General features: G+C 50.4%; 6 protein-coding genes and 1 non-coding gene across 7 annotated transcripts; 2 read left to right on the top strand and 5 right to left on the bottom strand.

Moving 5' to 3' along the window:
* Positions 1-15: 15 nt before the first annotated feature.
* On the bottom strand, positions 16-128 carry P174DRAFT_t147. The gene has a single exon. It is a non-coding gene; the product is annotated as a tRNA-Met (tRNA).
* Positions 129-538: 410 nt separating this feature from the next.
* Positions 539-1,357, bottom strand: P174DRAFT_434309 (uncharacterized protein; the record flags this gene model as incomplete). The annotated part of the gene is made up of 1 exon (XM_024825861.1): positions 539-1,357. The coding sequence occupies one exon, from the start codon at positions 1,355-1,357 to the stop codon at positions 539-541; it is 819 nt and encodes a 272-aa protein (XP_024679855.1).
* A 1,467-nt stretch (positions 1,358-2,824) lies between these two features.
* On the top strand, positions 2,825-3,471 carry P174DRAFT_463381 (uncharacterized protein; the record flags this gene model as incomplete). The annotated part of the gene is made up of 2 exons (XM_024830257.1): positions 2,825-3,047; positions 3,125-3,471. The coding sequence occupies 2 exons, from the start codon at positions 2,825-2,827 to the stop codon at positions 3,469-3,471; spliced, it is 570 nt and encodes a 189-aa protein (XP_024679854.1).
* Positions 3,472-4,005: 534 nt separating this feature from the next.
* On the bottom strand, positions 4,006-4,979 carry arsH (putative arsenic resistance protein ArsH; the record flags this gene model as incomplete). Its single annotated transcript, XM_024822658.1, has 3 exons — positions 4,006-4,395; positions 4,447-4,682; positions 4,721-4,979. 3 exons carry the CDS (start codon positions 4,977-4,979, stop codon positions 4,006-4,008), a joined length of 885 nt encoding a protein of 294 aa, XP_024679853.1.
* A 578-nt stretch (positions 4,980-5,557) lies between these two features.
* acoC (aconitase family protein) lies at positions 5,558-8,596 on the bottom strand (the record flags this gene model as incomplete). Its single annotated transcript, XM_024832140.1, has 8 exons — positions 5,558-5,907; positions 5,955-6,132; positions 6,195-6,505; positions 6,558-7,098; positions 7,148-7,507; positions 7,557-7,739; positions 7,791-8,227; positions 8,557-8,596. The coding sequence occupies 8 exons, from the start codon at positions 8,594-8,596 to the stop codon at positions 5,558-5,560; spliced, it is 2,400 nt and encodes a 799-aa protein (XP_024679852.1).
* Positions 8,597-8,697: 101 nt separating this feature from the next.
* On the bottom strand, positions 8,698-9,758 carry P174DRAFT_412519 (peroxiredoxin). The gene is made up of 3 exons (XM_024824310.1): positions 9,564-9,758; positions 9,320-9,501; positions 8,698-9,265 (listed from the first exon to the last, which is right to left on the bottom strand). The coding sequence occupies exons 1-3, from the start codon at positions 9,745-9,747 to the stop codon at positions 8,828-8,830; spliced, it is 804 nt and encodes a 267-aa protein (XP_024679851.1). The 5' UTR covers positions 9,748-9,758; the 3' UTR covers positions 8,698-8,827.
* Positions 9,759-10,932: 1,174 nt separating this feature from the next.
* Positions 10,933-12,450, top strand: P174DRAFT_376713 (glycoside hydrolase family 30 protein; the record flags this gene model as incomplete). The annotated part of the gene is made up of 2 exons (XM_024822713.1): positions 10,933-11,794; positions 11,846-12,450. The coding sequence occupies 2 exons, from the start codon at positions 10,933-10,935 to the stop codon at positions 12,448-12,450; spliced, it is 1,467 nt and encodes a 488-aa protein (XP_024679850.1).
* Positions 12,451-12,483: the final 33 nt, after the last annotated feature.

The raw sequence follows: 12,483 nt of genomic DNA, 5'->3' as shown, positions 1-12,483 counted from the left end.
TATGAAAAAAAGAATTGCCTCCATCCAGGATCGAACTGGAGACCTCAGGATTTCAGGAACATCCCTTCTGTTGACAGAAGAGTCATGTGATATGAGACCTGCGTGATAACCAACTACACCATAGAGGCAATTGTTGAGATATTGCGCTTTTCAAAAGTTTATGAAGCAGGCGCCCAATGCGAGGTACGATGCTGCCCCCACACTTGGCGGCCCTCAAAGAATACCTATATAAATGGCAAGGCGCCTGTAAATACACAATTACATATTGAATTATTCTAATCAGGCATTAAGTTACACGATCTTGCTTGCATTTGCAAAATTAGGATATAAATGGTTTTATCAGCATTCAAAAGTATGGTACATTCGGCCACCACCGTCGATATATATTTCTCAACGCCGGACTGTGTATGTGACCACTTTCAACTCATGATTTTGATGTATTCGAAGGTATGTTCTAGTAACGATGCACCGTTGAAGAGTTATCCTATATTACAAGTTTGTAATCATATGGAATCGTTCTAAAAAGACAGAATGCAACCTATGGCTTTATCCAAAGACCAGCATAGCGATCCTCCTTTCCAGAGTTGTACCCACTAAAAGCGCGCAGAACATAGCCCTCCTTCTTATACTTGTCAAATGCCGCCTGGAAGCTTGGTGAGTCCAATCCATGCCTGGCGACCCAGGCACCAGAGGCCGACTTGTCCCAGATGGCCGCATAGTAGACGTGATCATCTACCTGATATCCGTCGACGTCGGTGAGCCGGTATCCGTCCTTGACATATTTGTCAAAGCGCGACTGGTATTCAGCAGAGGTCATGTTGGCATAGGAGAGCCAGGCGGTATGGTCGTTCTTCTTCTCCCAGATCGCCGCAAAGCGCTCCTCGCCCTTGAGCTCGTAACCACTAATATGAGTGAGCTTGTAGCCCTGCTTCAGGTACTCGTCGAAATATTTCTGCATCGACTCAATCGTCAGTCCATGACGGGTGACCCAGCCGGCGGAGGGCGATTTGTCCCAAATGGCAGCATAGTAAGCGTCGTCGCCGACAGTGTAGCCATTGACCTGAACGACACGGTATCCCTGGCTGAGATACTCGTCGAATTTCTTCTGGTAGGCGGCAGAAGTCATGCCATGGTGAGATTTCCAGGCCGTAGAAGACTTCTTCTCGAAAATGACGGCGAAGTTAGGCTGGCCGTTGCGTTCGTAACCGCTGACGGAATTCAGACGGTAGCCTTGGCCCACAAGGTCGTTGAACTTGGCTTGATATGCATCGGAGGTCAGCCGGTAGTAGGCGTGCCACTCATTTGCCTGAACGCACACAGCTGAGAGAATGGCCGCAGCCCAAGGAAGGAGTCTCATTTTGGGTAAGAAAGGAATAAAGGAGAGTGGTGGTAAATATTAGAGGAGTGATGTTCTGCTCCTCACATGACGTGTTCCGGACGAAGTCTTATATACGGTGATAATTGCTCCCCAATAAAGCACATGTAAGTGTTGAGGCTATGGGCATCATGACAGAGCCGCAGAATGAAGCCTGAAAGAGGCAATAATATTGTCTTGGCAGACATATCAGTAATCTCCACCGTTCGTATCCGGGGGTATTTATATCTCGAGATGATGCAACTCGCAAAGTGATTGGCGCAAAGGCGGCACGATCTGTCGACCTCGTAAAGGTGGAGCAACCTTGTATACTCCGAGTATTATTTTGGCAAAGAACGGTCAATAATAGGCGGAGCTAACAGCAACAGCACAAGGGCTCATCAAATGAACTCGGTAGCTGTCGCTGTGCCCCTGACAAGGCTGAAATGGCGAGGCTGCCCAGTATCCATCCCCAGTCGGTACTCTCCGAAGTGGTCAGGTCCTAAGCCTGTCATTTCTGAAGCAATTGGTTCGGAAAAGAGCTAAAAGTCTTCTGAAATAGCCTCATAGTCTAGCAGATGTCCAGTCAGTAAATCTCAAATTCTAGCGCGAACAGGCCAGATTCTGGCTCATTTAAAGGATTATGGTCATTACCAAGATAGCAGAGGGCCTGTAGTGTAATATAATTCTTCTTCCTTGCCCGCGCGCTTCATTCAAGCCAATGAGAACACTGCTGCCCTCGGGAGGAGTTCTCTGGGGAAGGGTACCATGGACCTCCCCGGTAGTATGGAAAGGGTTTCTTGAGACTGGTCTCGAGGAGACAGCAATCAAACCAAATCAGCGATTGATTAGCCTTGAAGTCTGAGATCTTGATCTCCTACGAAAGAAAGTTCTGATCGACATGCAAGTGAACTTTACCAACAGCACCAAAGGGCTAGCCATCCGACAGTTGCGCTTGCGTCTGCATTATTCGACTACAATAATGCTACAACAATGCCAAGCACGACATGACATCGATATAAAGCACTGTAATATAAACTGATCAATTTCATTGGAAAATCAGCCCTGGTGTATATGGATATCATATCATCGAATGTTAGTCATTTCAAGATTCATCACCAGACACGGCGCAATGACGTCAGGGCCCGCGTGGATCATCGCATCGAATGGCCATCCAGAAGTGCCAACCCAAGAGATCCAACAAGATGTCATCCTTGATGCTAAGGAAATGAAGCTTGACTTTGCCAGTACGCAATCCAGCAAGGATCGAGTAGTGACTGATCTAATAGAGAGCCACACACGTCATGGTGCTAGCCCACCATGTGGCGGACAGCCATACCCAAACCAGCATTATATAGAAGGCTATCGCGATCTTAGACCTATGGTAATACGTTTTTAGGCAACTTTCTCCTTAGCGTCAAGCTTATCACTGACACAGAACCGATATTTCCGTCGAACACAGCAACAACTATGGATAGCCCTAACCAAAAGACCGGTGCTGAGACCCATACGGAGGAGCAAAAGCGACACTTCTATGACAACCTCACCGAGGACCAGAAGAAGAAGCAGACGTTCAGCGAATGGGTAAAAGAGGCATACAATGACCAATATGAGAAGTGGATGCCATGGCTTGAGGAGCAGTACCTGAAATGGTTCGGCAAGGGCGACAACAAGGCTTCATACGTCGCAAAAGGTAAGAAATGTCCCTTTCCCAATCTATATAGGATAAATGTCCTTGAGCACCAGATAGGCTAACATGAGCTCGACTAGATACCCTTTCCAAGTCCAAAGTCACCGGCATCAAACAGGTCGATCAAGTGCAAGACGACGTCAACAATCTGGTCGGCAACCAGCTCGGTGAGAACGGATTCCTTGCTCCAGTCGGTAACATGATCTCTAAAGAAGGCATCAACCGCGCCGAGAGAAACGGCAAGGACGAGGATGGCTCATATGGTGGACCGCTTGGCGGTGTCACAGACCCCGTGGTGGACCGGGCGAAGGGTGCTGGTCAGAGTGTCACCTCTGGGGCACAGACGGTGGGAAATTCCATTTCTGGAGGATTTCAGAGTGCTGGAAACTGGTTTACAGGCTCGCCCAGCAAAGAACAGCGGTCGTGATTGCAGAATTCGGGAGCAACTCTGACGATTCATGATTCTACTTCGATTTGTCTGTTCATGATTGCAAGAGATACCGGCGCTTCTGATCTATTAATTTCTGATTTGTTAATTTAAATTGGATATATCCGACTTCTGTTCCTTCCGTAGGGCAGTGTCCAATGAGCATATGGTCTGAGGCATAGGATGAAGGCGATGGTGACCGTTGGCGGCATTGCGAACCAACACCTCGATCCTGTTGGTCTTTTTGCCCTGACACTCCTTCCTCATGATCTCTCTCCCAACTTCGTGCTACGGAGCATCCTGTGCGGCAGCTGTCTTGTGGAGGGCTTTTACGACGGTCAGCGAGTTTGCTGCTACCTATGCCGGGACTGCTGGCTTAATGTTCCCCGAGATTATATTCGTTCGGCTGCCGCTCGGGCATATTCCTTCATGATATCGAGGACAATGAGTCCAGGGGCTATTCTACCAATGTCTATTTACATTGTTAAGCGTGTCTGTACTACCACCTCCTTCTATATGGCAACCGCCCCGGCTTTAGGCAGCCTGCGCCGCTTGTTTCAATCGCCTCTCCTCGCGTTCACTATATCGATCCGCAAAGAGATCAAAGTGAGGCCGCATCAAGATAGTGTACTTAACAAATTCCTCCATGCAATCGACCAAGCGGTCTCTGTTCCCACTTGGCATGAGATGATAGTCTCCCGGTCGACCAGCATCCGGGAAATGCGTGTATGCCTTCGGTATTGAGCTCTGATTCGGGATCACAAACATGCGCATCCATCGGCCCAGAATCCGAAGCGAGTTGACGGCGTTGAACGACTGGGATCCTCCGCATACTTGGGCGATGGCCAGCGTGCGGCCTTGAGTGGGTCGAACGCTGCCGGTCGACAGGGGAATCCAGTCGATCTGGTTCTTGAAGACGGCAGTCTAGCAGGGATCAGTGGTGTTCTGAAAGACGACGTGTGATGAAGAGCTTACCAGGTTGCCGTGTTGCTCGGGGGTCACCCAGAGATGACCGTCGCTCCATGTGCTCAATTCGCGCAGCTCTTGGACTTTGGGGTGCGTCTGCTGGACGTCGTCCTTGACTGGTAGGCCCTCTGGATTAAAGACTCGGACGTCACAGCCGAGTCGGAAGAGAATTCGACTGGCTTCGAGGGCTACGAGCTTCGAGTACGATCTGCCGATAGTGTTAGCCTCGGATGCTGCCGGGATTACTGCGTGTTAACAGATCCATACCTCTTCCGCAGCGAACCGTACAAAACCAACACCTTGATACGTTTCTGAGTCCTCCTGAGGTCCTTCTCCGCCATGTCCAGCACGGTGTCGAGTTCCAAGCGATTTGCCCAATCCTCAGCCGCTTGCTGGGGATTCAGAAGATAGGGACGATATTTCTCCCGAATTTTCGGGTCATCTTCACTTTCCGGTATGGCTAACGACCTGAATGAGGGCTGCCGTGGCTGTATCTGTTCATGTTTGACCTCATGTAGGGTCACTGTGGCGGAATGTGACATTCTAATGCTGACAGAGGATGGGACAAGCGTTAGAGTGGCTATTCTGATGACTCTCGGGGTCAAGCGATTTATTGACCACATATGGATTAATTCTGATATTAGGAAGATATCTGAACAAACCGCAACTTATTGTACCATAAACTTCTGTCAAATAAAGTCAAAGTTATACTCTGCAAATCCTTATCAGATGTCCTGTTTCTACTGAGGATGTCATTGACTACTGTTGATTGGCTGGATCGATCCGATACCCGCCAATCACTTTGGACGACCCACAGTGAGGAGAACAACTGAGTCAGGAAGAAAAACCCAAGACAGTCATATTATGAACAGTGTCAATCCGTTGGATGGGAATAGCCTTGCTTCTCACCATTCTCTTCAATGCTATCTGTTCTCAACAGGAAACGAAAGGAATGTAATACTTTCAGCTGTCAATGCCACTGCTTTAGCTGCTCTCTCTAGGCTGTAGACAGTTCAATGAATAAGATGGGTTAGACCCGAAAAGGAGATATATATATATACAGGCAGGGAGCCATATGGAAGCGAGGGCCGCCGCAGTCCAGATACTAGGACAGTCATCATTACCATTGCAGCGCGCTAGGTGCATGATAATTCTCTTCCTTGTGACTTGTCCCAACATTCTTCGCAGCTGTGAGCTCTTCGAAGAGTCTGTTCCCGAATTTTAGAAAGGCAGAAGTAATGCCACCGTGACGGAACAGTTCTTGTTCCATCTGACTCGACTCGAATTCAAAGCGGAGTCCATCAATGTGGATGACGTGCGCATGGAGGTCAATCGATATCTCGGAGCCATCCTTGGCAGCGGCGTAGAACGACTGATTGGGCATGGTAATGCCCAACAGGCCGAGATTGGGCATGTTCCGCTGAAAGATAAAGGCAAATGATTTCGCGATCACACATTTGATGCTGCAGCCTTGAGATGCTATTAGCAACAGTACAGGTGAGAGTCGTATCACGCACCAAGCAATGCCATGACGGCCTGTTCGCGCGACGATCCACAGCCAAAGGCTTGACCAGCCACAACGATGTTGAAACCTTCTTGGGCTCGTTGACGGAATAACGGATCGGTGTATTGTAGGCAATGCAGACCACTCTGTTCATTAGTTTTCATATCCATCAAGAATTCAGCCGGTGCTAGCTACGGATGCTATCAGTAAAGTGTAGCCCGGCAAAAGGATATATGTAGTTATTTGAGCATACCGCGTCCGTGTCGATGAAGTCGCCTAGCAGCTGGACCTTGCCACGCAGGGTTCCAGGAAACCGAGGTTCTTGCGTGTATCTGGAGAAAATACTTGATACAGTTCTCTCCGGAGCGAGAGCACGAGAGCCGCTCGGCTCAACATAGGTCAGATGAGAAGACGAGCCCGTGTTCGCCGAGGGTCCAGAAGACTCGCGCAAGGATATCCATCGTTCCCAGTTGATCCCACGAAGCAAGTCATGAGGATCGGTCAATTTCATTTCAAATGAGGATGCAGCGACAGCTGCGGCAGAGCCTAGATGCCCTATTGACCCTGCGTTGCCTCATTCAGCTAAAGAATTCTGTTAAGCGGCACACGTACGAACCTTTGCCCATGCGATTCTCAAAATTCCGGTTCTGGGATGAGAGCCAGACTTCTCCTGGGGCTGCCTGATCCGCCGACATGCCGACGCAATAGCTGCAGCCTGGTACTCCGATCTCAAAACCCGCCGCTTCGTAGACGTCGGTGAGGCATAATTCGCGTAGTCTGCGCAGGATCGGCATTGACCCCGGCACCATCTTCCTCTTGCCATGCTTAACTGGCCGATAGCCTTTCTTCAGTCCTTGCTCCAGCACAAGAGCAGCAAGGATGAGGTCCTCCTCAGTTGTGGTGCAAGCTCCAATAAAGCAACCATCCAACCGCATTCCTGCGTAGTCCGAGACTGGAACCACATCATCTGGTCTCGGGTATCGAGCAAAGAATGACTGGACGTTACCAAGATCAATGTCGAGTTCTGCGGCGTACTGCGCATCGTTGTCGGGTCGGAAGTACGTGCTAAGATTCTTGTGTTGCTGTAAGCGTCTCTTGGCCACGAAGTCGCGCGTGATGTGATCAGGCACAAATACACCGGTGATACCACCGAGTTCCTTTTTTCCAATAAGCAAGGCATAACAGCTTGAAACTGCATTGACGTACCGCTGTCATGTTGCAAATAGCAAACCGAGCATCAGCCGACAAATACTGGGCACCGGCACCAGAGAACTCGACGATCCTATCCGAAGCGACAGTATCCCTCTTCAACTGCTGCAAAATGTATAGTATAACATCTTTTCCACCAATTCCAGGCTTAGGTACACCCAATAGACGGATGTGGATGGACTCAGGAACCTTGAACCACGTTTCTCCTGTTACCAAGGGGAGAGTCACATCTGCTGCCCCGAGTCCAATCGCCAGACATCCCAATGCGCCAGAGGAGCACGTATGTGAGTCGGAACCAATAATCAGCATGCCAGGTTGCGCTCGTTCCCGGTAGAACTCGGTGTGGAGGATAGTATACTAGACAATGTTAGCATCTCCCTGGAGTTAAGGGTTATCCTTGACCGACGTTCGTTCCCTGGTACTCAGTCATTTTGAACACTCGCTTTGCCCTCTCACTTGCATCGATCAGCGCGCGAACTTTTGGAACATCTCGGATGCGAGGATCTACAACATGATCACCGGCGAGCCAGAAGCGATCGTTGCGATGAATCCCAGGCTTGCCTAGGTCGTTGTACGTAGTCTCCATGCCCTAATGAACTGGTTCAGCGCGGAAAAAGAAATCATTATGGTCAATCCTCACGGCCCATGATGCCTCTGAAGCAATAACCCAATCGACATCGACCCGAATCAAATCTCCAGGAGCGACCCGACCCCTATGAGCCACGTCGTGCAACGCAAAGATTTTCTCGCTTAGAGTCATCCCGCGCCGACCTGGAGGCCTGGATGGCAGCGGAGCAAGCATCGATCTGGACCTATCCGCTGAATTAAGCGCTTCCAGCCAGGCAGACACGAGGAACAGAACTTCTGATTCTTGCTGCACTGTCAAGTCGCTCGCATCGTCCAGACCCAGCCCTCCAAGGTCGTGCGGATGGGTGCACACGCGAAGCACATCGGCTAGAGCAGAGGATTCGCGGACGTGGCCCAGTTTTTGTAAAAGCTTGACCAGGTTCCTGATTTGAGACAGTGGTCCGATGGCGGACGCAATCTTTCCTTTGGAATATTTAGTTTTGCCCTCACCTACCCCGGATAACAAGTTGGTCCCGTCTTACTTGAAGTATCCTCCAGGCTTATGTGCCTGGTTTGCTCAAGGATACGGTATAAGTCCACCGAACTGTTGCTATACCTTTCAGGCATCTTGAATCCTGCAGACCAAGCTAGTATCGAAACTGCGAAGATGACGGACACTTGTTACGTGTGAAGGGACTCTGCCTTATACCGTTTGTCCCACTGCGATGACAACTGCTGTGTGACTGTCAGCCCGCTTGCGGCCCGGAAACGGGCTGTGCGGTTTCTCCCTGCACGCCAGAAGTTGGCGTTGACCTGGCCAGCGATTAGCGATCAGCGACACAGCACACTGCAGTGCGGAACGCCAGGGACATGAGACATTGGTTTAATCGGTCGAATTTACAGTTCCGAGGCTGTTGTCACTCAATGCGTGTTAAATGAGCGGCCTATCGTGAGTTCCAGTACAGCAGGCAAGTAGGTGTGCCGACGTGCAAAACTGACCATGCCATAGCAAGGCTACTTTGACATATCACGCTGGATATAATGAAAAATCTTATTGTTGTTACAAATCTACTGGATCCCTTGTATTGACCGGAATGACTTGAAGACCACCTAGAACTTGGTGTAGCGCAGGTAAGGCTTGACCTCCCGCACATTGCCAAACTTCTTCTTAGCGTCCGCGGTCGAGACGGAGGGCGGAACAATGACATCCTCGCCAACGGTCCAGTCGATGGGAGTAGCAATGCCCTTCTTGTCCGCAGCCTGCAGAGCGTCGATCACACGCAGGACCTCGGCGGAGTTACGGCCGGTGGAAGCAGGGTACAGCATTGTCAGACGGATCTTCTTGGCTGGGTCGATGATGAAAACCGCCCGGATGGTGAAAGGAATGCCCTTCTCGGCGATGTTGTCCAGGTCGCGTTGATCGATCATGTCATAGAGGAACGCGACCTTGCGCTCGGGATCGGCAATGATGGGGAACTGAACGGTGGTCGATGCGACTTCGTTGATATCCTTGACCCAGTCACCGTGAGAGCTGAGATCGTCGGCGCTCTATTATATGATCAATGAGTATGGTACCGTGCTTCAATTGAGAGAACTACCCACCAGACCGATCATCTTGACACCCCTCTTGTCGAATTCGCCCTTCAACTTGGCAAAAGCTCCGAGTTCGGTCGTGCATACTGGGGTGAAGTCGGCGGGATGAGAGAAGAGAATGGCCCAGCTGTCTCCGATGAACTCGTGGAAATCAATTTCGCCGTGGGTGGTCTGAGCCTTGAAGTTTGGAGCTACGGGAGGGAATTTATATCAGCAGGATGTTTACAGCCGAAGACGGAGGAGAATAAGGTACCAGTAGAACCAAGACGCAGGCGAGGCTGTTCTTGGGGAACAGTCGCAAGGAATCTGCGACCGAAGGGCTGCACGAGGGGCTGGGCGCGCGGAAGCTGGCGGGAGAAAGCCACTCTTGAGACAGGGACGGATCTGGAGAGCGCAGAAAGGGCTCTCAAGCCGGTACGTGGTAGAATGGATGCCATTGTGCAGATTGACGAGGATCACTGGCTTTTGGGCAGTCAATTGGGACGGAAACGAGTGTATATTCGATGCCTTGACGATGCTCGATTGACGCAACAACATCGGAGGGGCACGGCAGTACCAGGTGCTAACCATTTTGGGAAGTTAGCTTGGGGAATGCCGTGCATGCCTGAGGCAGGACATTTCTTCCATCTACTTCCTTGGTTGGCCATGTATGTATGGGAGCAAAGTACTATATTAAACCGTGTCTAAGCTCGCATCGAGAATTGGATGATTTGGATGGAGCTAATTCTGCATTACCCTTTCTGGAAAATGGTCTCTTTGCAGAGGACAAGACGGTGAAGATGCGGGGGCCGGGGTTTTCATGTACCGTGCTGTGGGACACTAGCTTTATGGCGTAGAATGGTAGAGGCTTATGACTGCGCCAGACCATCGTCTTCTTCTTCAGGGGCCTTCAACTGTCAACTTTCAACTTTCGAGGCAGTCATGATATTTATTGTGCTCTCTCTCAAAGAGCGATGATGTACAGAGCCTGTTCCAGATGAATCTGAGTACATATCCCATATTGAACGGCTTCGTCAAGTATACCCACAGTCTCACTGCATGATCCATAATTCTCACGTAAGATGAACATAGTTAAGAAAGGTGGGGTATGGGCCTTATTATGTTCCGCTTTGATATAAATTTACTACTGACAGGAGAGGTATAATGCTTGTTTACAGGCGCAGGCTTTGCCTCGTTGGTCGAGAGTCCGTCTGAGGTATCAGGGCGAAAATCGAGCCATCACGAACTCCGGGAACTGAAGACATCGGCATTGATTAAGCGCTGAAGATCAATACCATTTTGATACTGAGCTTGCTTCGGACAGGTTTGAGGCTAGCATTAGTCCATGATACTGTGGTATCCTCACCCTGTGCGTAGTATTCTTCAGCTCCGTACTCCGCCGGGGTAATGCTTGTGTTGCTTCTAAAGATGCACCTGGACTGTTCTGGCCAATAATGCACTTGAAGAGGAGTTATAGCTTGATTCTTGCCAAACCAAGTGCCGAATTAGTACCAGCCTATGGATCCGACTGTGGGGTATATAAAGACCTTGAAGCCCCTCTGTTCCAAGACCCTTTCAATCAGTCCTTCTGACGACACGAAGAAATAACCAAGAGAAAGACAAACACTTACTTGTCGTTGACAATGCGTATATCCGTCGGTGCTCTGCTTGGCTTGACAGCCCTGAGCCATGCCACACCAGAGAAACGAGCCGCCTCTGCGTCTGCATACTGTTCCAACTCGGCCGGAAACTACAAGCTGTCCTCTATAGCAGCTCCGGTCCAAGGAGCAGGAAATCCCGGCTCTGAATCAACATGGCAATTGACTGTCGACGACACCTCGTCCGGTCACAAACAAACGATTGTTGGGTTCGGTGCTGCTGTCACCGATGCCACGGTCACCTCGTTTAACACCTTGCCTGCCTCCTTGTTGCAGGACCTGCTCAATAAATTGATGACGTCTGCCGGCGCGAACTTTGCTTTGATGCGACACACCATTGGGGCGTCCGATCTGTCCGGTGACCCAGCGTACACGTATGACGACAATGGCGGCAAGGCAGATCCGTCACTGTCGGGATTCAATCTGGGCGACCGAGGAACAGCCATGGCCAAGATGCTGGCCACAATGAAGTCTCTGCAGCCCAAGCTGAAGATCCTCGGCTCTCCTTGGAGTGCGCCAGGATGGATGAAGCTGAACGGGGTCATCGATGGCAATACGAACAACAACAACCTAAACGATGGATACCTGACCAGTGGTGGAACCGGCAGTACGGGCTATGCCAGCCAATTCGCGCAGTACTTTGTCAAGTACATCCAAGCCTATAAGAATCTCGGTGCTCAGGTCGATGCGATTACCATCCAGAACGAGCCACTGTTCAGTTCGGCCGGCTATCCCACCATGTATGTCTATGACTATGAGTCGGCACAGCTGATCCAAAACTATATCGGCCCTGCTCTTGCCAGCGCCGGGCTAAATACCGAAATCTGGGCTTATGACCACAATACAGGTACGTGTTACCTTAGATGATATGACAGCAAAAAAAACTGACATGTTGCAGATGTCCCATCGTATCCTCAGACAGTCCTTAACCAGGCCGGACAGTACGTCAAGTCGGTTGCCTGGCACTGCTACGCTCCCAACGTCGACTGGACAGTGCTAAGCCAGTTCCACAACACCAACCCTGGAGTGAAGCAATACATGACCGAATGCTGGACACCAGCATCTGGCGCGTGGCATCAGGCGGCCGACTTCACCATGGGTCCCCTGCAGAACTGGGCCTCGGGTGTTGCAGCATGGACTCTGGGAACCGACGCCCAGGATGGCCCGCATCTGTCCACTGGCGGCTGCGCCACATGCCAAGGCTTGGTGACTATCAACAATGGAGGCTACACGCTCAACACTGCGTACTATATGATGGCACAATTCAGCAAATTCATGCCGCCTGGTGCGATTGTGCTCAACGGCAGTGGCAGCTACACATACTCTGACAGTGGCGGTATCCAGTCCGTGGCTTCGTTAAACCCAGATGGAACTCGCACTGTGGTTATTGAAAACACTTTTGGCAATGATGTCTACGTGACTGTCACTATGAAGAGCGGGCAGAAATGGAGTGGGAACGTTCCGAGCCAATCTGTAACCTCCTGGGTTCTTCCAGCTGCATGAGAAAGGGCTATTTCATAATGGTCAGTTGTCTAC

The sequence above is a fragment of the Aspergillus novofumigatus genome, assembly GCF_002847465.1.
Source record: "Aspergillus novofumigatus IBT 16806 chromosome Unknown P174scaffold_7, whole genome shotgun sequence".
Lineage (NCBI taxonomy): Eukaryota > Fungi > Ascomycota > Eurotiomycetes > Eurotiales > Aspergillaceae > Aspergillus > Aspergillus novofumigatus.
This window is presented reverse-complemented; position numbering and strand designations above follow the sequence as displayed.